General features: G+C 40.5%; 1 protein-coding gene across 3 annotated transcripts; it reads right to left on the reverse strand.

Annotated features, from left to right (window-relative positions):
• pds5a (PDS5 cohesin associated factor A) lies at nt 1-23,756 on the reverse strand. Of its 3 annotated transcripts, none has more exons than XM_063883899.1 (33): nt 23,610-23,756; nt 22,529-22,681; nt 18,014-18,217; nt 17,533-17,619; nt 17,331-17,428; nt 16,860-16,986; nt 16,427-16,507; nt 16,162-16,302; nt 15,819-15,934; nt 15,277-15,371; nt 15,017-15,162; nt 14,571-14,722; nt 14,146-14,259; nt 12,160-12,241; nt 12,017-12,065; nt 11,756-11,895; nt 11,145-11,260; nt 10,489-10,594; nt 10,157-10,317; nt 9,692-9,815; nt 9,334-9,492; nt 9,168-9,236; nt 8,866-9,002; nt 8,636-8,759; nt 7,820-8,024; nt 6,618-6,732; nt 6,298-6,430; nt 5,842-5,961; nt 5,509-5,571; nt 5,048-5,196; nt 4,873-4,960; nt 4,080-4,342; nt 1-1,150 (listed from the first exon to the last, which is right to left on the reverse strand). In XM_063883899.1, exons 2-33 carry the CDS (start codon nt 22,640-22,642, stop codon nt 1,147-1,149), a joined length of 3,882 nt encoding a protein of 1,293 aa, XP_063739969.1. In that variant the 5' UTR covers nt 22,643-22,681; nt 23,610-23,756; the 3' UTR covers nt 1-1,146. The 3 variants fall into 3 exon arrangements, with proteins under 3 accessions (XP_063739969.1, XP_063739970.1, XP_063739971.1); XM_063883900.1 differs by lacking the exon at nt 23,610-23,756 and adding an exon at nt 23,386-23,424; XM_063883901.1 differs by lacking the exon at nt 23,610-23,756 and adding an exon at nt 22,780-23,049.
• Nucleotides 23,757-24,077: the final 321 nt, after the last annotated feature.

A 24,077-nucleotide genomic window follows, 5' to 3' on the forward strand; every position in this document is an offset into this window, starting at 1 on the left:
TGACATCTAAGAGCATTTATTTTTCTGGAAAAAAATTAAATATGATCATGAGAATAGGCATACTTGAACTACATTAGAAATAAGTCGTCAACGCATCCTGCAAGGTTTCAAATCACCCAATTACTTAAAAGCAAGCTTTACCCCGCCGTACATCTGAAGTACAAAAACATATTTAATCGTAAAAGAACAAAAACCTGAACATAGTTGTATAGTAATATCATTTATGCATTCAAAAGTGAAGTAATAAGTCATACTTCAGAAGTAAAAAACAAAACTGTAATTAATACCCAGCTCGATTCCAGAGCCCCTGACCGGTGCAAGGGGATGATGCCCCAAAAGGAGCTTGGAGCAGAAATGTTTGACAGCTTAAATGTGTCCATAAACACTAGAAATAACCAAAAGGCTTTAAAAGCTTTACAGGTGGCAGTTAATAGGCCCGAGTTCTCCTGGACTTTGAGGTGATATAATCAAGCTAAAGCACCTCAACATACCAAAGATAGAAGTCTAAACATACTCAAGTTTATAAAATGTTGGTGTTGGTAGAGCTGCTGAATGCACAAATCTTATGCTACAGTATAATGTTCCCATATTCCAGTCATAGCAACCGTTTGGGATATTCATAAGGTTCAACTGCAAAGTTGAACATGGGTATTTACAAAATACAACTCAAGGTAAAACTAGTGAGCTCAAAACAAACAAAAAATATATATTGTGCAACAGATTTGAAGAGGAAGAGGTCAGGAGACATACATTAGGATTTTCCCAGGGAATTTAATAAGCAACAATCAACCAGATTAAAACGTTTGTAAAATGTCCATCCTGTTTTTTTTCTTAAAAATGGCTCCACAAAAGAAGCAAAGAGCAACAAACAAGGGAAAAAATAACATGTTTTTTTGAGTAAGACCTACATACGATGCGCATCAAATCATGACTATAAGGTATTTAAAACCTTCTAAGATGTCAGATTTGTGTCTGCGTGCGTGTGTGTGTGTGTGTGCGCGTGTGTGTGTGTGTGTTTGTTTTAAGAAAGGTCCATAATGTGTCCAGGAAAGCTTTAGAGTCAGAGGAGGGTGCACGCAGCGGAGGTACGAGGCAGAGTCCGGCCTGTTCGCTACGGTCTTGATTTCACCTTCACCGGTTTCCTCTTTACCTGAAACACAGCAAAAGGTTTGGACTCAGTGTTGGCACGGTAACACAGGAACAAACATTGATGTAATTATCTGCGGCTGGTTGCTTCAAGAATAACACTTTCCTTAAAACATTTCTTTAACAGTAATTCTGTAAACAAATGAATTCAAATGTATAAACTCATACAGAAACCTTTTCTAATAATAACCTGTTTGTGTATTGTTCAATAAAAAAAGCACAACAGAACTTCCTGGAGTCTTTTCATCACAGTGAAGATAACAGACCTATATTCTAACCTTTGCTAACTGATCATTTCTGTCAACCAGCACCTACCATGCAACAGTTTCCTTTTAGGACGTGGGATACAGTGGTATGCAAAAGTTTGGGCACCCCTCTGAGATTTCATGACAATTTGCTTTTCCTTTATAATAGAAGATCACAGCAACAACATTTGTTTTCCTACAAAGATGTAGACGTTTTAGTGTTTTCCAGACCAAAATTCTTAGGGTAGCATTACATAGTTTTATTATAATAAAATAAAATGCAAAAAATGGGATGTGCAAAAGTTTGGGCACCCTTATAAATAGCATTCATTTCAACACCTGTACGGATTTATAGCTGACAGGTTGCTGCACAAAATTGCTTTGATTAGCTCATTAGACCTTCAATTACAAAGACAGGTGGAACCAATCATGAAAAAGGCTATTTAACATAGGTAATAGCTGGCTGTGCCTGGCCTAGGTTCTTTCTTAGGGAGTGGCAAGATGGGGACCTCAAAACAACTCTCCACTGACCTGAAAGCTAAGATAATCCAACATTATAAATTAGGAGAAGGGTACAAAAAATTATCTGACAGGTTTAAACTGTCTGTCTCCACAGTCAGAAACGTAGTTGTGAAATGGAAGGCCACAGGAACAGTCCGTGTGAAGGAAAGATGTGGTAGGCCGACAAAAATAGGGGAAAGGCACAGGCGAAGGATGGTGAAAATGGTCACAGAGAAGCCACAGACCACCTCCAGAGAACTACAACAACATCTGGCTGCTGATGGTGTAGTTGTTCACCGTTCCACAATCCAGCGTACTTTGCACCAGGAAGAGCTCATTGGAAGGGTGATGTGCAAAAAGCCTTTCCTGAGTGTTAATCACAAGAAGAGTCGCATGAGGTATGCAAAAGCACATCTGGACAAGCCAGAAGCATTTTGGAACAAAATACTGTGGTCAGATGAGACCAAGATTGAGTTATTTGGTCATAACATGAACAGGTATGCATGGCGAAAAAAACACACTGCATTCAATGAAAAGAACTTGTTGCCCACTGTAAAATTTGGTGGAGGATCTATCATGTTATGGGGCTGTGTGGCTAGCACAGGTACTGGAAAACTTGTTAAAGTTGAGGGCCATATGAATTCCTTACAGTACCAGGAGATTCTTGACAAGAATGTTCTAGAGTCAGTCACAAAGTTGAAGCTACGCCGGGGTTGGATTTTTCAGCAGGACAATGATCCTAAGCACCGATCAAAATCCACCAAGGAATTCATGCAGAAGCACAGGTACAATGTTCTGGAATGGCCATCCCAGTCCCCAGACCTTAACATCATTGAAAATGTATGGATTTATTTGAAGAAGGCTGTCCATGCACGGAGGCCAAGAAACCTGACTGAACTGGAGACGTTTTGTGTGGAAGAATGGGCCAAAATACCACCTGCCAGGCTTAAGGGACTTGTCTGTGGCTACAGGAGGCGTCTACAGGCCGTTATTGCAGCAAAAGGAGGCAATACTAAATATTAATGGAATTATTTCTTAGGGGTGCCCAAATTTATGCACATGCCTATTTTTGTTTGAATGCACATAAACATGTTTCTGTTTGACCAATAAAAGTTATTTCACTACTGAGATGTTTCTGTTACCATAAGGTATAACATATGTTAAAATGAAGTTGCTGCTTCAAAAGCTCAGCAAGTGACAAACTGATGCAGTGGTTTTCCTAAGGGGTGCCCAAACTTTTGCATACCACTGTATATCGATATTATTCGTGTTTCAGGAGCATTCCTTTGACGTATACAACGCAATTGGAAATTGGAATACACTCAATTGGGGTTTTCACCGCAGCTAGCAGCACACATCTCCTCACCCGCTTAACACCAGCTGTGTCCATTACTTACTACTGATCAGTCACTTATGAATAGGCATAATATTAATAACTTACAAACATAGGTAAAAAAATGTAAATAAGGTTCATAAGGTTAACCACAGGAGCAACATGAATGCAGTTGGAAAAGGAGCAACGTTTAAGTAGGAAGCAAAACATGGGGTGTATGCATGGCTGCATGTTAACGTGGCTATTTATTTTAAATACTAACTGCTTAGTAGAAACATTTTCTTTTCCGGAAAAAGTGCAAAACCCTGAATAAGTTGTGCCTTTAAACATTCACTGTGACAGTCGCTTTGTTTATAAACATCCTGGACTAAACTGACTCACTGCCAGCCCACTTTTGGGCTCTCCCTGCCTGCCAGAAGGAACTCCCCTCCTTGTAGACTTGGTATCTCCCTGGTTGTACGAGTCGAACCAGTCCGCCTGGTTGTTCTGCCCTTCTGTGATGGGGTGTCTCTCTCTTTCCTTCCTGCCCTCTGTGATGGACTCTATCTTAGTGTCGCTTGTGCCCAGGAAGGGGGCGACTAACGCTACAGCTCTCCTTGTCTTCTCTCCCGACTGCCGCTTTCTCAATTTTTCATTCTCTCTGCTCACAAACAGCCACCCGAAAAGAAAGAAGTTAACATCTGAAGGATGAAAGGACTTATGTTCAATCCAACAATAGGATAATAAGTTACCAGTGAACCAGGAATTCAAACTGAACAGCAGCACTGTCAAGAATTTTCATGTCGATTGTCTTATTCAAGAAGCTAAGCTAAATACTTTTCTGCTGCAACCTTTTGTTTTTCCTGCACTCTCACCTCTGCAAGTCGATCTGTCTCTTTGTCCCTTCATCATTCTGCTGCTGCTGTTTTGACATCTTGATGTTGATGGAGTCCGCTGATGGGTTGGATTTGGGGTCAGCTGCTCTCTTCCTGCCTCTGCCAGCTCCACCTGTTGGTGTCACTGCAGCCTCTTTCTCAGCCCCCGCAGCAGCAGCCGCCGTTTTGGGAGGACGGCCGCGTCGTTTGACGGGCGATGCTTCTGTCTCTGCGTCAGGAGTCGCATTCGGATTTGCCTCGTTCTGAGAGACACAATGAGGGTAGTAGTCAAGATAATGCTGCTTAAAGCGACAGCTACTCAAAAGTCAAGAATACACATACATTTGACCTCGGAACCTATAGTGCTATATTTATTAATCTGGATAGTTTTGTTGTTGGTTGCTGAATGTTCGAGGTATCAGTAGAGATGTCAGCCTTCTCTCAAATATAAGGGAACTTAATGGCACTCTGCCTGTAGTGCTCAATGCGCCATAAACATACATTTTCAAAAGTAATAATGTCTCCTATCAGAAATAAGCACTATTGATAATCCAGACATGTGTTGTGGAGTTTCATGTAGGAACCATTGTCTTTTACCAACAACACTTGTCAACCATAACACAGAGAGCATCATGTTTACATCTCACGCCACAAGCAGAGTATTTTCGAGTTTTATTATAGACAAGGAAGACATCTCGCAAACTCACACAAACCTATCTTTCTTGATAAAAAGCCCTTAAGATAAGAGGAAATGTGTGTTTTGATATTGTGTGCTGCTCCTCTCCGAGCTTACCTTCTTCCCCTCGTTGTTCTTGATGACTGGGTTCTCGTTGTTTTCCTGTGCTGGGCTCTCTGATGACTCAGTGGCAGCAGTGTTGTTACTACAAGACATGTTTAATCATTGTTAAAGCCAACATTACTGTTAAACGTTGTGTAAGTCAGCCAGTGTGTTGTTTGTGTGCGTGTACCTGTTCTTGGTGGTCGAGGAGTTCAGGGGGGAGGAGTTGGTGCTGGTGTTACTGGCTGTGTCTGAGGCTGTGGTGGTCTTGTTGAAGATCCTCCTCCCCGGGACTGTCAGAGGTTTGTTCACAGCTCCTAACACTGGAGCTGCTTTAGGCTGCAGGAACAACGAGGGGAGATTGAGGGCGCCGTTGGTATAACACTGGCAAGCATTTCATTGTTAACCATGCCCCTTAAACTTTTAACTAATTCGATCAGACATGATGACCGAATAATTATACTCATACTGATAATACTAATAATTATATACAGATGTTTCTAAACTACAAAAAATAAGTTTCCCTTACTCAACTAAACAATACATTTTAAGAAATATTAAAATCTTTGGGACACGTTCCCCCCTTCTTTTGAAATGAAGTACAAACACAACAGAGAGGTGGCTCAGTAAATAGGACCGTTGTTTGTTTACCTTTCCAGAGAGCAGCATTTGTCTCATCTCTGTCGACAGATACTCTTTATCATTTTTGAACTCCTGTTGAGAGAAATCACAGCAGGAAACTTTGATTAGCATAAACTGGTAAACCACAGAGGTCATGGATTTGGATTTTGAAGTGTGCCCATATCTGTCAACCATGGAGTGGATGCAATCCATTTTAAGAAGAATTTGAAATGCTTCATCTTCAAGAGGAAAGAAAAAATGAATTTATGAATTAAATCCCAGAAGCATAAATCAGTATCTGTGTGTGTGTGTGTGTGTGTGTGTGTGTGTGTGTGTGTGTGTGTGTGTGTGTTTGTTTATTGCCTTGTCCTGCACGATGAAGAACTTGGAAGGTAGGACGGGGTCTTTCGGAGAGTCCAGGTGACATGCAGTGCTCTTGTTGGCGATGACGAAGAGCGCGACATCACAGACAATATACATCTTCTGTAACCAAGACATCATGAGGCACACTGTTAGAGTTGTTGTAAAATTTAGGTGAAACGCCTCAAAGCGTTGATACTTGGGTTAAAGTACCCATTCAAGATAAACCATTATTAAATGACTGTAAGAATAATCGTTTGGAATTTCAATCATCATTAAAACCGTGTTTGCTGTGGGGTTGTCAAATCCTGTCAATCATCTACGAAGGTCAGGAATATTGTCCTTTAGCACAACACCAGGGTATTGACAGCACTGGAGAGATTTGTAATAATGCTGATGGAAACTTGAGCTAAGATGGTGACGCAGACTCAGGAACAGACAGAGAAATATTGTTTGTACCTCATTGGCCTTTGCGTCCTCAGGACACTGTGCGTCCTTTGTCTGCTTGATGTTCTCTACCATCTTCCTTAGAAAAGCGTGACTGTTGTTCTCATTCTTGGTCATCAGCACTTCCAGCATGAACCACAGGCACCTAGGAACATCAGCACAATGAACATCAATGGGTTGCAGATTCACTGCTCCCCAACTGGGTCCCTTTAGCGAGTCAAGAGTATATCATTTTATGTTATTTGTCAAATAAGGAATAAAAATAAAAGCTCAGCTGTATGATCAGATTTAGTTAATGAAATCAAACCCAAAGAAAATATGCTGACACTCACTCTTTGATATCTTTGAGCTGTTCATATTCCTGAGGTTTTGTGAAGTCTGGGTCGTGTGCCAGCAGGTGGATCATATAGGGAACGACATATTCAGGAAGAAGGGAGACAAGTTTTTCTGTGGAAGAGAGAATAACATTCGGATTTATATAAATGTGTTTTGAACTATCTGTTTTGGTATATTTATTCAAACTGCAAGTTTAAAAAAAGTGCTTTGAGTGAAAGAAAGACAAGGATGCAAGACCATTTACAAAATATTGTTATATATTGAATCACTACCAGTGATGTCGGTAACGCGTTACTCTAATCTGACCACTCTTTTCATTAACGAGTAATCTAACGCGTTACTATTTCCAAACCAGTAATCAGATTAAAGTTACTTATCCAAGTCACTGTGTGTTACTATTTTTGTCATTTTCCATAGTAAAGATATATGTTTGATTTCTTCTTGCGTCTCGGGGAGTGACGTCTATGCGACAATTAAGTCACGTTTTCAGCACGAGGACAACTCGCATGTAATACCACGCAGCGACACAAACGTAAACAACAATGGAGGGAGGAGAGAGATGCGCGTTTTCTAGCTGGAAATACAGTCACTATTTTGAGTTTGTGTCAGCTACAGATGATAATACTAAGGTTTGTTGTACCCTCTGTGCTGGAGACAAAGTGCTGTCTAACTTCAAAAACACTACGTCAAATTTGAAGAAACATTTGGACTAATGCAGGAGGTCCCCCCACCACCCAAACAACCAAAGCTGGACTCCGGTGCAAAACCAGTAAGTGGGGAGAGTTGAAGAAGTTGGTCAGGGCAGTACGTTGGACTCATTTTTATGTTGAGGCGGTGGGGGGTGTCAGCAGCTGCTGAAAGTAACTAATAAAGTAACTTGTAATCTAACTTAGTTACTTTTAAAATCAAGTAATCAGTAAAGTAACTAAGTTACTTTTTAGAGTAATCAGATTACTTTTTCGAAGTAACTGTGGCAACACTGATCACTACACAGTGAAGAAATTGCATGACATGGAGAAGACGGTGTACGGACAAATGCAAAAAAGTGGAATGAGAACTATTGCTTTTGCTCCACTAAGAAAGAAAAAGCAGCTGACGACAAAATATATGTGAAGCCAAGAGAAGGCAGAAAGGTTTCTCATATAAATACACAATATTCACTTGGTTTTGTAAACCATCCTTAGGAGGAACAACTGACCCTGAGCGAGTGGATTTTGTTTGATGAACTCTCTGCGGACGGAGATGTTTTTGAGGAGGCACTGTCGGGCGTGGGCGCGGCGCTCCTTCACCGGGTCCTTGGCACACAGGGCGAAGACGGCGAGGTACTCCAGAGGCAGAGTTAGTTTGACAAGAGCCAAGTGCAACTTCTGCGCGAAGATCTGGCGCACCTGGTAGCACTCGTCCTGTACGTGAGAAAGAATAGACTTCAAATAAACAACTCAATCCTACTTTAAAGAAGATTATTAATACTGACTAATGGTAAATAAGGCTCCAACTAACAATTATTTTCCTTCATCATTAATCTGACAATGTTTCAGTTGGTCCATGAAATGTTAAAAATCTTTGATAAATATCCAAAATCTAAAGACAATCCGGTAAATAACCAACAGAGAAAGGACAATCCCCATAATTACAATGCTGAATTTCTTTCATGAAAAATCACGTTAAAGTTTCATCGGTTATCAAAATAGTTGCAGACATATTTCGTTAATAAGCTGCAGCTCTAAATATGTTTTCTATTATCCATAAAGTTCATTGTGACCTAATCTACTTGTATGAAAATAGTTTTCATTGTGTACACATACAGTTCATTGTTGTGCAAAGGCGTATTGCAATAGACGTAGACATTTCGACTAGTTATTAACTACTTTATAATCATAGCTGCTTCTGGCAGTGAGACAGTGTGCAGGCTGAAGCAGCTAAATGGAATTCAGCTCCATCATTTACACCCCCTCTCCTACTGTCACGGTAAAATCGGTTCTGTTATGGAAAGTGGTGTAAAGTTGGGACTGACGTTGATAACGAGGCCGCAGAGCTGGAACTGTTCAGGTGTGATGATGTCATGGTAACATGGCTCCTGGGCCAACTTCATGATGGCTCCACCGGCGGCCAGCCTCAGACGAGACATGTCTGACTTACTGTGAGGAGAGAGATGACCAAAATCAATTAAAAAGTCATATGAAATAAAAGACCTGCGCCCTACAACCTAACACGCTATCAGCTTGTCTGACAGCTCTGAGTTACCTGATCTTCTTCTGCTCCGTCAGGTCTCCCTCGCTGACCAGCATGGCTGACAGCAGACGCAGGGTGGAGTTTGCCGACTTTGATTGGTTGTTTTTCATTCCTAGTAACCAACGCACTAGCAGCTTGATGGCCTGGACCTGGGGTAATGGGAAGAGCATGAATAATTTGCAAAGTGAGCTTAATGAAATGCAATTGGTGCATCTCTAGACCACAATCTATGTTGAAACACATGATTATATATGTGCATGTATAATGCTAAATCTAATGGACTTGTAGTAAAATGAATGCCACAGATGTCTGACCTTAGCAAGGACTTCAGGTGAAACTTCCTCATCAGTCGTCCACAGCTTCCCATTCTTGTTTCCCACCGACTGGAGACATAAAGGCACATCACATTCATATTGTGACTCCTTTCTTAACTGGCTTTATTTTAATGAAAGTTATCATTTATTAAACAAAAAGACGCACCCTGTCATTCATGAGCAAATCCTTGACAATGAAGTTGGCCACAATTGACTTCATCGGTGAAGCAAACTGATCTGGGGCCAGCATGGAGATGTGGCCCAGAGACACGAGGGGCGTGATGAGCTGCTCTGGGACGTCTGCATTCAGACTGCGTGACAGAGGCTGGGGGGGAAGGAAGTAACAGTGCGAGTGCACAGACACAATGAAATGGCAGTTCAAGAAATGACGACTCGCAGCATGAAAAAAAGGATGTGAAAATTGTGAACAATGCCACAAACTTAAAAAAAAAAAAAGAAATTGTTGTTATTTGACATACTATGTACAACCGGGCAAATACGTAACTTATGAAACAGTCCTCTACCTCAAAAATCTGTGCCAGCTGCACTTCCTTGTTGTTAAAGATGGCGTGAATACAGTGCACGGCCTGCTTGGCCTGGTGAGGCGTTCCCCGCTTCGCTTTCTGATGCAGGACAGGAATCAGAGTCCTGATGGACACATGAGAAAAGGCATTAAGAAATGGATTGTTGGCCCCGGCCGTGGCGCAACTGGCTGGGGCGCCGTGCGCCGGCGACCCGGGTTCGATTCCCGACCCGTGGTCCTTTCCGGATCCCACCCCGGCTCTCTCTCCCACTTTCCTGTCACTCTCCACTGTCCTATCCGAATAAAGGCAAAAAGCCCCCAAAAAATAACTTAAAAAAAAAAAAAAAAGATTGTTCCTCTAAAAAGGTTTTGACCTTTTGAGGGGAACAGCAATAGTATAGCCATAAATGTCTTTAGTTTGAATGTATCATTTACACTTAAAGAGTAAAAGGCAGTTTGTCCTTACGATCGTATCTGTTGTAGCTCTGTCTCGATCTTCTGCCCTGTGTTTCTGAATATCTGAATGGCTGCTTCAGCTACTTTTTCATCCTCCATCTTCAAACACTGCAGCAGAGACTCATAGGTTTCCGCAGAGTGGAATGCTGTTGGGTGGGTGAATGACAGCACCTTGAAGAAGTGAAACAGAGTAGAAATGATTGACACGTTTTGCACAATTCAACCTCAAAGATTGTAACTGTAATGTGCATGTTTAAGAAGCTGTTTACTAGAAATGACAAACTGGGCATTGGATATTATTGGATATCATTTTTCACTGTATGCTTGATCCATGGCATTTACCTTAAGGAGCTCCAGACCGGAGCGGATAGCTGTATCCGGTGTAACGCCCTCCTCATCGTCGTCAGCCGTACCCTCAATGGACTTGTTCAGCAGCTTCACCAGAGCACTAAAGTAAAACAGATTATAATTTATTACTATACATTTTTCTTAAAAACATCAAAATGCAAGTACTTTAGTGTGTTATAAAGACATGAAAGCAAATATTTAACATAGTAGAAATCTTTGCACTGAAAAACTAAAGCACATAAAGACATTCAGTATGAGTTTCCTCTCTCAGTGTTTTTCCATGAAGCAGAAAGGGTTAAATGTGTTCACTGGCTAAGGCATGCAGTTACACCTTGCCACCACCAGGTGTCTCAGTGAATGAGAAAGCCTGTAAACGGCATTACACAATGACACGGGGTACATGTAGCTGTATCTCTGAGATAAGGAGTGCTGCTCTGTTGAAAGACTGCCCCTTTCTGTGTACTGTACAAAAAAACAGTTGAATCTGATTAAACAGGATTTACATTCCAGTTTCATCTTCTTCAACTTAAATCTAAAAGTACTTTTATTGGTACTAGAATTTACATTTGTACATGTCTTAATACTTTTGTTTTTGTGTGAAACTTCGAGAATACACCCCCCACTTGGTGCTTCCAGGAATTGTTCCTGACCTGATGGCCTCAGAGTCGATGTGGACAGGGGCGATGCGCTCCAGCAGGAACTTCACCATCTCCAGGAATGGGTTGGTGGGCTGTTTGGGGAACGTCAATTTCCGAGTGATCTCCCTCTGCACAAAGTACACACACCATTAATACCAACATTCATGGATTTGTAATTATATATTCTGCTCGAACATTTTACACCAGGGTTATTATTAATAAATGCAGGCAAACCTTGCTATAAAGTATCTTCATTTCTAACCCTGGATGTACGCAAATATGAGTTTCATATTTCAAATAATTAAAGTAATGCCATTTAAGGTAACTGCAACTAAAATGAGATAAAATAATCCCTTTACAGTAACTAACACAATTTCCTTCTTTCTGTAAACCGTCACAGTAAACATAAACCGTTTTTGGGAGATTTAAAGCTACAAATTAATTGTAAGACCCTGGTAATACCTCTGATATTACAGTTATTATAACACTACGGAAGCAAAATCTACCAATTATGGCTATATTATTCTCGGTTTTGGAGCTTTATTGAATTTTAAAGCAGCTATAGAGATAGAATGAGGCTAGCAGCCTGTGTGAGAGAGAGTGTGTGTGATTGTTTCTCTCACCACACAGATCTCGGCCTGTTTGCAGGAGCAGGTCGGGCTGATGAGCATGTCCAGCTGCGCTCTGAGCTTTTCGTCCTCTCCCAGCACCTGGTTGAACTTCTTCATGAAGTCCTGGGCCTTTCCAGCATCTGGCAGATTCTCTGCGAACATAAAGATGAGTGAGGTTACAAGGCTTTTCAAGTTGAGTGCAAAGGACCTTAACCATTTTAAAAGTCTGAGCGTGTGGGCTGAACGTGTACTGTATATGTTTGTGCAACGTACTGGCAATACTCATTAGCTTCCCCATCTGGGCTGAGTTATGTGCCTCCGTCTACCAGGGGAAAGAGAGGGAAAATGTCATGGATCGGCTTTATATCAAAAGATATGAAGATGTTAGTAATGTCGGTAAAAGTCTGTCATCACACCGCTGGCAGCTTGTGGAGGTCCAGCAGCTCTTTGACGAGGCTTCTCAGCATGTTCTGACACTTCCACATCTCATTCAGGGCCCTGAGAAGAAGGGAAACACCCAGAGAGATGAGAAACAAGTGGGGGGCGTGAGAAAAACACACAACTACAAATAAACTGTCTATGAGATATTTACACGTGGAACTCTTTATGACTTGTTTATGTTGTTTAAGATACAGGTTTGTTAGGTCCATATGGCATCATGATTATAAATGATCAAAAATACAACAAAAAAGAAGTGTCCATTCAACACATGATTTCTTTAAATATGATATAAATAGAGAAGCAGGTCATCTCCATATTTGAGCCGTCAAAAACACCATATTCTGCTAAAAATAATTTTACAATTTATTTGATTAAAATAGTTTCAGGTTATATTTTTGAAGGGTGGCAATCATTGCAGCCTTAAAGTGCAACTGAAATGAATTTTCATCTATCATTCAAATGAAATTTTGACTTTTTCTTAAACCATCAATCCAACTTGAACTAAATTTTCCGGGCATAACTTGTTAAAACGGCCATTTAAAAGTGTGAATTATGTGGCCTTGGGTGCGAAATTGGCCATGTGACCGTGACGTCATAGGGTTGACTCCCTTATTTGCTGGTATGGCTGGCTGCGAAAACAACATACATTTGATGGACCTATATCTCATCAAGGAACCAAAATTCTGATACAAACATCAGCAGGTCGAAAGAACACACCTCTAACATTATGTGGAAAAACTTTCGTTGAATTTAAGCCACACAAATCGATTTAATATCTATATTGTAGAGGCTCTCTGCACCTCCCGTAGGCTATGGGTAGGCTAATGGAAATGAAAGAAAGTTACCATTTTCGGCACAGGATCGGCGGGCACAAAACAGCCATCGCTTCTACTACACGCTTATTATTATTAAGATGTTATCAATCAAATGACACAAAAGTGTATGTTTGCTGTGGTAAACTGGAAAAGATTTGAACATGCCGGTTTCGCAGGTATGGCATTGTGCTGCGCTGTCTTTGACACGTTGAAACCTAACGAAGTGGCACTTTGAAATCCAGCCACTTAAAAAAAACTTGTGTGATAATAACATGGTTTTAATGTAAGCTTAATAAACAATGGCGTTATCCCCATTATTATGCCGAAATGTATCGATCAACCAGCTACATCTACCTTAGTTCATTTTGTTTATGGCAACGGTTGACAAGGAAGATGCTTTGCTTTGACGCAGGCTCAAGAGTATTTTCTCAGAAGCGATCAGTAAGCGAACACTATTATATGTATATTAAAAAAACAAGTCCAGTAATGTCAGATCTGGAAATTTCCGAAATAAGTGAAAGGAGCGAGACAGATAGTTCTAGTAGGCCTACAGATACAGATGGTGATGGAAATGTACGGAGCACAACACAGATGTTGAGGACACTTCAAAATCACGACGATGCCTCCGTACAAACTGTATCCACCGTGCTCTTGTCTTTTGCCTTCTCCTTGTCAGCCTCAGTTCCAGTATTTTTTTGTTTCGGAAACATGTGCAGAGAGATGCCTTCAGTGAAGCTGCTATTTTTGCAACTAACACCATTTGGCCCTCCAGCAACACAATATTTTCCACCGTGCTTTGATGTCTTAGCCATAGACGCCGCCATTACAGTTAGACTACTAGAACTTCTGTGTCAACCCTATGACGTCACGCATAAAAAAATGAATTCGCACAAAAAGACAAAATGTGGCTCCTTTTGAGCCCGTTTTAACATGACTTCCCGGATAAATTATTATCCAGACAATATCTCATTTTAATCGCAAGGCTTAGAACCTTTAGAATCAGCACCCAAAACTGTGAAATTCCAACAATTAAAATTTGTTTCATAAGTCCTTTAATGGCTCAGATGCAATAAAAAGATGCAGGTTAGTATTCATCTGTACAATCCAAACGTGTGTTTTGCTGAAGAGTTTAAATGGTTTACTGACTTGACAGCGTTTGTGTCCAGGCAGGCATACAGGTAGTACAGACACTTCATCTTCTCCTCCGTGTCTAGACTGTGAGGGACCATGTACTGAGCGAAGATCTTCTCTACTAATAACCTATGGAAAGAAGGAGAGTCTTGGTTAGAAAATGTCCATCAGAATTAATTTGCCATACTTAAATGCAGTCATCTGAAAGACCTGTAGTAATACAACTAGTTTTAACTGGTCCATTCGGCCTATTTATTATTGTCTGTTAATCCAAGTCTCACAGGTTCCAAAGGAATGTATTATTCTACAGACATGAGATGCATCAAGTGCCGTTGGTCATGGCAACCCCCGTTTAATGTTGCCATGGCTATAAAATGTCCAAAACATCTGTGTTGTCCTCTTCAACATTAAACTAGGTCTGCATCTGTGTATGAACTCACTTGTCATCGATGCTGTTCTGATAGTAGATGTGCAGCAGTTTGTCTTTGATCCAGCTGATCTTCTGGGCAGAATCTTTCCCGGCCTCGTGGTGCAGACAGTATTTCTTATAAAGCTGAGCAAGGCCCATCATACCCTCTTTACGCACACGCCACTATAGTGGGAGGGAGAGGAGGGATGAAAACAGGGCAGGGAGGACAGATTAAGATGAAGGTGAGGAAACTCAAATTAACATTTTTTAGGTATGAAAAAGCATCAAAGAGTAAAGGGGATTTCCTGATATGTATACTCATAGTCATGAGCAAATGAAAACTTTATGATGCCTCCAAGGTGCTCAAATGCATTTATCACTATAGATGCTATAACAATCTGAGAATGAACATTTCAAAGACATATCCATTGACAACAGTCTTTACTGATGCACCATGTGATTTCAAATTTGTCTCACCCTCTTGTCTAAGGTCCGCTCTCGTACGAAGCCCAGCAGCTGGTCATTGACTAAGTTGAGGTCTTTCTTTCCGGCGTTGATGATGGTGACAATGACATCATGACGGATGGCCTCCTCTGGGTCATGGGAACGCACCTTCAAATACTCTGGATAATAAGGAGACCAATTTTTTATTTCAAAGCATGATGTGAAAGAAAGAGCAGAAGTAGAGGACAGAGGAAAGTGAAAAAGACTCAGTGAGACAGGAAACACTAACCCACCTGTCAAGTCTCTGGCCAGATCCGGGTGGTTCATCAGGCAGTGGCTGGCAAACTTTACACACTCTAGCCTGACTGGAACGTGGATGTCATTAAACCTAGAGAGAAACATCAGTAACACATATTGAGATCAACTGAACTATGCTCTATCGGCAGGTGAAGGACTGAGGAAACACAAATTTAATGTCCCAAGGTAGACTGCTACAGTATAGGTGCTGCCAATTCTGTTGATAATGGGTGTCATAACTAACGGCCTTATGATGAAAAGAATGGGTTTTTTTCTGGATACTTTCTCATTCACTTTTCAGTGCTGTACAGATGTGCCCCAAATCAACCGCCTGAAAATAGTGTAGATCAGAATCAGAAACAGGTTTATTGCCAAGTAGGTTAACACATGAGGAATTTGTCTCTGTGTTTTTGGTGCATACATTTTTGTGTACTATCTCATGATCTCTACAGCGGGAAACTATTAGTCTGTCCTGACGCAAGTGGTTCAGTTTAAAACATCAGTGTGTATGTGACTGCGTGGTGTTGACGTAACTCACCGTCCTAAGAAGCACTGCCACAGCGGTCTGTTCTGTGACGCCAGCTCTGAGTCTTTGGCTCCAAACAACTTAGCCAGCAACCGTACGACAGCGAGTCGCTCCTCGCCATCATTACTCTGCAAACGCAAAACACATGTTGAGTATGGTTGCTTTTTCAGGGTCTTTTTTAAACTAATAATAATTCAATTCCTGGGCTGCTCACTCTCTTACTGCAAACACTGCAACATACCATCAACTATTCAATCATTCTTAACAAAACATAGTTACATCTTGTACTTTTTTGTGGGATCTAAGGGGAGACTATAATTTTTAAGGGGTGTGCATGTGTCTGTGTTGCGTTTACCTTAAGTTTGAATTCCAGCTGTGGCATGACAGAGGTAAGCAGCATTGGGTCGATGGCAAAAAGTTCTTGGATGAGGTCAAAGACGTGCTCTGATAGGTCGCTGACTGATGACTTGCCCATCACTAGAACCTGATTGAAGAACTAAGGAAGGAAAAAATACTGTGAGATAAAAAACCTTAATAAACGATATCAGTCAGGAGGACAAAAGCAGAAAAACTGAAACGGCTTCACAAAAAGGAAATTATTAAGTGGGGCTGCTTCTCACGTTTGCGATGCATGTCTCGATGGTCTGGACTGTCCTCTTCAGCAGAGTCTTGGCAAGATCGTACGCTTGCTTGTTCAGATTCTGTTTGAAGGAAATTTGAACATGGATTAGTTAATTAAACTGTCGTACACCTTACCCAAACATTCACTGATAAACGGAACATCCAGCTTGAGCAATATGATTTAAGCTGAAAGGGGCGGAGACGTAAGCAAGGCTTATTGTCCATTTTTACAACCGATTATAAAAGGAGAAAAAAAACCTTCATGCTCCAAAAAGACACCACTCATATCTTTGTGAATAGGGCAACTTATTGATATTTTAACATTGATAGTTTGTTTAAAAAATCATAGCAGCTCTATTACGAAATGATACAAAATTAACACAAATGAATGACAATGTAACTACATAATACAGAAGGGTGCGTTTGTCCCACCTTGTGAGCAGGAATCAGGTTAATGAGCATGGTGTCCAGCAGCTCCTGGGTCACTCCGTCACCTTCCATGATGATGGAGCTCATCAGGTCTATCATGTGCATCTGCACCTTCTGGTTATGGCTGTTACTGTAGAGGAAGGGAAGAAAATGAAAGTAAACTGAAACTATATTTAATTAAAAGATGGAACGAATACTCATTTGAACCCCCTCTACACCTATAATGGATTCTCACGGTAACTGGAATCATACCTCATGTGTTCTTTAGGTATTCAAAACGTGTTTACAAAGTGAATAAATATAGAGCTTATCCATGGGTGACAGATTTAAGGGCTACTAGCTGGACTGTGCTGGAATAATTTTAAAAAGGGTCTCAAGAATAGTGATTTTAAGGAATGCAGTTTAAAAACATTATGATGTATAACACATGGAGATATTTTGAACGGACACAGCAGCAGATAACAATGGCCTTACTTGATGACAGAGAAGAGCGATTTGAAAAGCTGGATGAAGATCTCGTTGCAGTCCTCCAATTCGAAGCATATGTTGTACGACTTCACCCACGCCAGGTTCTAGAGAAAAGCATAAAAGATACGTTTGTTATTCTATCCCTTAAACCAGAATGAACTAAATAAAAGTTTAGCGCTGTGTTGTTTCTGCCTCATAAGTCCCTTACCTCCAGCAGGTAGAAGTATCTGTTGAACTGAGGGCTCTTTGTGTCCTCCAGGCCCTTTAGCTGTCTGGTGATGAACAGGAAAATATCCTAGAGACAAGACAGGAAGACATATAATAGACAAAAAATGAGTGCACATTAGTTATTTCATACAAGTAATTTCTCCTGTCCTCCTCTGATGTGATTCACTGCCAGCAGGTAAAGTTATCAAATGAGATACTATGCAAAGTTTGACTTCACACAAACTTTACATTTTCGTTGAGATTGAGGATGAGCTAGGACGAATTGAAGACTCTTTCTCAGACATATAAAATAAATGATATATTTAATTATTAATGTTCTTGAGATTCAACTACAGCTCCTCTTACTTGAACAGCTGTCATTTAAATAGGAGTTGTCGGCAAAACAGAGAAGCTTGGTGTGTTTTTATAGAAACAGTGGCTCAATAGAGGATAACACACTCTTGTTAGGATCAGCTCCTAACCTTGAGTTTGTCGTGGGAGGTGTAGGGGGCTTCGGGAGCATAGATCCTGAAGATGTCAGCCAGACAGCAGGCCACCAGTAGCCTCACATCTTTGTTGGGGTTCCTGAGGAAGAACTCTGAGGCGAGGTGGAGCGCCAGGCCAAGGTACTGCGCCTTCTCCTCCTCAGAGTCTTGGTCCATGTCCATGTAGGTCTTCACCACCATCTGTGAAACAGAGCGACAAGAGAGCGGGATGAGAATGGAACATTTTATTTAAATTATTGAGCTTAATGTTGACTGCATGCAAAGAACTGCACGGTTTTTGCCTTAGTGCAGTTAGCATTAACTGGGCATATCTGTAAAGGAGACACTCGTGGGTGTCCATAGAACCCATTTTTATTTCTGAGTATACAGCCAATAGGTTGCCTTACCAACAAGCATGACGTTGTTAGTACAAATTGATTTTTGAGGCTTCATATTTCATATACCAGTACATTTACTAAAGGTTTAAATTAAATTTAAAAAAAGCCCAATACAGCCACAGCAATAAAAACAAAGTTGGCTGAACTCGTTATTTCATCTACAGCGCGAAACATCAACAGCTGCCCTTTAATGTGTGGTGGGCGCACTTGCAATGCTATAGGGACAAATAATGGGGGTAGTTAACTGCAAGTTTAAGTTACTTTATAAATATATATAGCATAGTTCAGCTGATACTGCAGTTCGCATGACAACAGTTGGCCCAAAAATACTTTTCCCATTAAGCAATACAGAAGAATTAACAGCTGCCAAGAGGAAGATGCATTTTCATGAGCTTCAAATCTACCCTTAATCCATACATGCAGCCACGGTTTAAACAGAACAAACTATTATTTTATTTTGAAAGTGATGCCACAGGGTCAAATTAGCACAGAAAATCAATAAAGTTTAACATGAAGAAACGAGAGCAGAGAGACTGACCGTACAGCTTTTGCGCATCCAGAACAATCAAAACTGAGAGCTAAAGAGCCTAAAGCAAAGGAGAGCTTCAGAGAACAAAGAACCCTTAAATAAACCCTAAATGCCTAATGAAACGACTTTAAAGTACATATAGTGTCCCAGGGCTTAGGGAGATTGACTAATGATTTCAACTTGTCCGTTTTAATTAGTTCATCGCAAACAAATAAGGCCCATGGATAAAATGACAGGACATAATATCCATAAATACTTTTATGAAATTGTTAAACATAATCCCTTTGGTCTCAACAGGTTACATGCACACCAATCTGAAACCTTTCAGTTTAGGATATAGATACTACGACTACCACTTCCTCTAGCAGAGAGATGAGTGAGTGTGTGTCAATGATAGAGGAGCAAAGCAGAGCAGTGGCGCTCACTATACAGCCAGGCATTGAGCCGGGTGGGGGATGGGCCAACCGCTCCAGCAGACTGCAGAGAGAGTGCCACACTCACTCCTACAAACACACACTCCAACCGTCGGCTGCTCTCAGCTAAAACAGTCACAACCCAGCCGGTGAAAGCTCTCCACAGAGACGAGTGTGTGGGGCGGTTGAGCCGTGGAGTGTCTGTGCTTCTCTGCCTCTTAAATGTATTGTGTTTTTTTTTGACAGAATTCTGTCTCAGTGTAAAAATATATATGTGGCATGTTTACAAATGATTGCAAAGTCTGAGACTCCACAATAGTTGTTTTCTGCTTAATGATTATCTTAAATTAAGCTGCAATTTAACTCTTCAATTCATGCAAGCAACTTATATAACATCCAATAAACTGTAACAACGCAACCATTTCCATGGAGTCTTCCTTTCCTCTGGGACCCCCTTACATCAGGGCTGCAACTAACAATTATTACCAATTATATTGATCAATTTCTCGATTTATCAGTCTATTTTATTTCAGAAAAATTGTGAAAATGTGTTTAAATTTCAGAAATAGTAAACAAGTCCATCCTAAATTGTCAAAGCCCAAGTTGATGTGTTTCAATAAACAGCATTTTCTGCCAGTTCAGCCTGAAAAATCTATTTTCTTCGAGTGAATCCAACTAATGGGTGGAGGACTTCTCGTTGCAGCTCTACCTTTCATGTCATTCAAACAGGTCAGCCAAGATATCGAACCCTTTCAGCTGTATCCAAACAGACAAAACCCAAGTCTTTCATTCACGTCTATTTAGAGAGCACTATGGAGTATGGAGTAGCTGTCAAAACAACACTGTAGACTGATCAAAAAAGCAGGACACTCTCCTGGTACTTTAGTATGGATAAGTAATCATACAATCATCCTGATTAGCTGGCAATCACCACCACAGGGGAAAACACTGGTACTTAAGGTTTTTACATTTTTTTAACTAAATGGATGATTTCGTTTCAGTTTTACAGTTGATCAAACAACCTCACGCAGATGGCAAGACTCCAGACAGCTGCTGGCTGTAACTTCATATATGCATACAAATGGGCGGGATTAACCTCCTCATCTAACTTTGAGCAAGAGCAAGGGGATTTACAAAGTGTTGAACTATTACTGTAGCTTGGGAACAAAAGAAGATGATTTTTCCTCGAAGGAACGAGGGTACCACTACAAAACAATCTGTTTAAGCTTTCTGTTTCTGTACACAGGGCGTTACTTTGATAAATCAAAGGGTTCATGACCAGTCTGTGCTGGTGAAAAAAATACTTAGGCACTGGGTAGGTTCAGTTAGCAATTAACCTTCCATTTCAATGTTAAAACTGATAAAGCCAACCTTTTTTTTTTAAACCCACAAGTATTCCCCCATCCTTTTTCTCCCTACATTAAAGACAATTTGTGCCCACCTACAAGCAAACAACAAATCATCTTCGACAATGAAGTAGTTACCCTGAAAATGTTACACGACAATGCTTATCAGTTAAATAAACACTCATGTATACTGTAATCTATTTTGCACCTAAAGCAACAACAAAGCATATATTCAACTTTCAGTTTCAAAGAAACAACAATGAACAACTATTGACTAATAAAATACATGCACATCACAATATGATTTCAAAAGAGAAGTCTGTTGGGCTGTGTGCTTTATCCTTTTTTTGCTGTCATGAACTCAGGGATGTATTGTAGTAAACACTTGTGCAATACTCATGTAAACACCTTATATGCTCCTTGTGTTGCAAACTGACATGAGTAATTATTTGTAAAGAAGGAACTGAATAAAACTTCTATCCAACCAGGTGCAACAACTCCACCTCTTTATTAACATTCCACAGGCATTTGACCAAACTACAGAATAACTTATGATATCGGCTGAATGCACATGACGTGACTTTAAAACTGGGACATCAAGCTTATAAAATAAGCTCTCTCCTAGCTTAATGCTATGCTGGCAGTACAACACGAGTCATGAATGTCTTTCATCAATTGCTAATTAGAGATGCAATTAGAGTCATTCTTTCCAAATCCCAGCAGTATACGGCTGAGGTTAAATGGATCCGTAAACACGTGTCTTGCACAGTCAACAACCTGCCATTCACCAGATTTGTCCTGCTGAATGGCAGGACAAATCTGTGTTCATGAGCACAAGGATATTTGCTTTACGGTCACAATGCGACTTTATAAACACCTCTAGGATGTCATGAAACCATTTTAGAATTACTCTAGTAGTAAACAATATAATGTGATTAAGAAGAGTCACAAGATCCCTGTAAACACGAAAGGACAGATGCCAACTTTGATAATACTGATGGTTTGAAGTGTGGGGGAGGCTGATGGGTAGTACCAGGATGCATTGAAACAGGGTTTAAAACCCATGTTTTAATAGGCTATAATAAATATGTTTATAACTACTGCATCGAATCAACCCAGAGTAGGGACACCTACTAAAAGTAAAAAATTATAAAAGATGTCATGATTTGTTTCACCTATTTGTAAATAGACTAACTTATACTGTCTGGACTCCAAGCACTTCTTATTCAGAATCAAAACACTTTCAAACCTTAACAAACACAGAGGACTAAAAGGCTAGAAGAGAGGAACAAAATGGAATAAACTCCAAATGCCTTGTACTTGATGGATGTGTAAGTAAGCAGCGGTTCCAATATTTCCAATATATAGGTCAGTACTTTTATATCAAGATAAATATATGCAAGTATTGAATAATGTGACCCTTCTTTGAAAAAAGAATGCAAACATGACTCACTGTTTTGTTCCCTTGCTGTAAAAATAGCTCCAGTATGCAATGTTAGCTTGTCTTAAGCTTTTAGGATAAGACCATTTTTGCAAAATGAAATGCTGATGAACTTGGGACACTGTAATGCTACTGTACAACAGTAATTCATGTCACTCAAGTTCCACAACACCATAATATTCTAGTGCTGAACAGAACACAGAAGATTTGGAAAACAGCCAACCATACAAGAAGGGACTCTTGTCACTAAATGTACAGTAATATACAAAGTTAAAGGGGTTTGGCATAGCATCTAACGTCCCATTTGCCAGGAACTGGACACTTATACAAATGGGATAAGGGCTTGCAGAAAATAAATGTTGACAGGATGAAACCACACACATACCTTTAACCGTTTGACCACCTCATCGTTGCTGATTTTGTCCGTAATATCCTTCACTCCGGGAGGGTATATGATCTTTCCGTCCCCCGCCGGTTTTTGCTGTTGCGGGAACTCCATGCTTGTTGATGTCTGGTCCACACGGTCTTCTACTGGCCTCTATGGGTCAGAAAACAAAAGTTCAGCACCACCATGCTACCGCACTTACAAAAACCTTGTTTTAAGCATCATTCTCATTTGCCAAGTATGGAATTTACCCGCCAAATTGGACAAACCGCACAGGTGTACTAAACGATATTATAATCCAGAAAACTTTTCAGAGAGAAAGCCAACATTAAACCATCTGTGTGCATATTATTAGCTCGCATGCTAAAACAACCCAGCTAAACATCAGCTCCATATTTCCAGTTAATTTCTCGCCAAACACTGTATCGCAAGATAAACAAGCTGAACTGCTATTCCGGTAACCTTACAGCCATTTGAATCGTTAATTGTGTAGAAAGCCAGTTTAAAAATAACACAACAGCAGCAAATGTATGTTTACTGTCATACAGGTTATCAAATTAGCCAGCTAGCCAGTTGCAGTGCAAACATCATTGGCTAGCCGCTAGCATTGTGCGGGAAGGAAGTAATAATGCTAGCAGCGAACGGCTAATACACGTTAGCCGTGCTAGCTAACTGGTTAGCCTACTTGCGTAGGCCGCAAACTATGGAGGTACCCATCACATCTCCAGCTACATACAATCACAGAGGAAGTAAAGTATCCTATCATCTCTGCCTCAAATAGCCATGCTCGTGTCCAGTTCCTGCGGTTTACAACAAATGCAACTACTTTGTGAAGTTTAAAAATCAAGCTAATTTACTTGTTTCTGTCTTTTCTCAACTTCAACGCATCGCTCCGTTCTGCCGCTAGTTTACAGGCGAAGCAGGGCTGCTACCGTCGCCCTGAGCCCTCCTCTATTACACCAACTTGCACCCACAGATGATTTTTAACATCCTAACAAATGCGAAATCAACCTATTTTCAAATATACTCCTACGACTAAAACAGCAGCACATTTGTCAAGCGTTTCCTCGTTTGTATTTACCTCTCAAGTGGGCCGTTTTAATTCATTAGTCTGACACAGGTTGGTTTTAGTTTTCGGCACAAAGCTCTCTGTCCGTTCAGTCAGTGGTGTCTGTGAAGGCTGGGTGCACAGCGCCCCCTCGGTCTCACTGCAGCACTGCAGCTCCACATACATGGCGGGAGTCAGAAACAAACAACTCGCACACTCAAATCACTTTCCGTCTGTCCTTCACTGTCTTTTCCATTATTTCAAAATGTGCTGCTCTACCAAGTCTGCCCTTCACACCAACGTGTGGTGGGGTACTGTGTGCAATACCTGTATTTGAAATATGAAGTATTTTGAAGAATTTTGACATTACATATCATTATTATACAAAATAAGCAAATAATATAATAAATTCCCAAAATAAATGCAATATATAATTACAATAAATACAGATGATTGGGTTTACTTAATTAAAGAAACATACAATTCATTGAAAACTAAGAG

Source organism: Eleginops maclovinus, chromosome 5 (assembly GCF_036324505.1).
Source record: "Eleginops maclovinus isolate JMC-PN-2008 ecotype Puerto Natales chromosome 5, JC_Emac_rtc_rv5, whole genome shotgun sequence".
In the NCBI taxonomy this organism is placed as follows: Eukaryota; Metazoa; Chordata; class Actinopteri; order Perciformes; family Eleginopidae; genus Eleginops; species Eleginops maclovinus.

What these genes read in the sequence shown, in the direction of transcription:
- pds5a (XM_063883899.1), bottom strand. Translation starts at nt 22,642, where the DNA reads ATGGAGTTCCCGCAACAGCAAAAACCGGCGGGGGACGGAAAGATCATA. An exon ending in GATACTTCTACCTGCTGGAG is followed by an intron (nt 17,429 to 17,532) that starts GTAAGGGACTTA and finishes GCTTTTCTCTAG; the next exon opens with AACCTGGCGTGGGTGAAGTC. An exon ending in TCGAGACATGCATCGCAAAC is followed by an intron (nt 16,303 to 16,426) that starts GTGAGAAGCAGC and finishes TTCCTTCCTTAG; the next exon opens with TTCTTCAATCAGGTTCTAGT.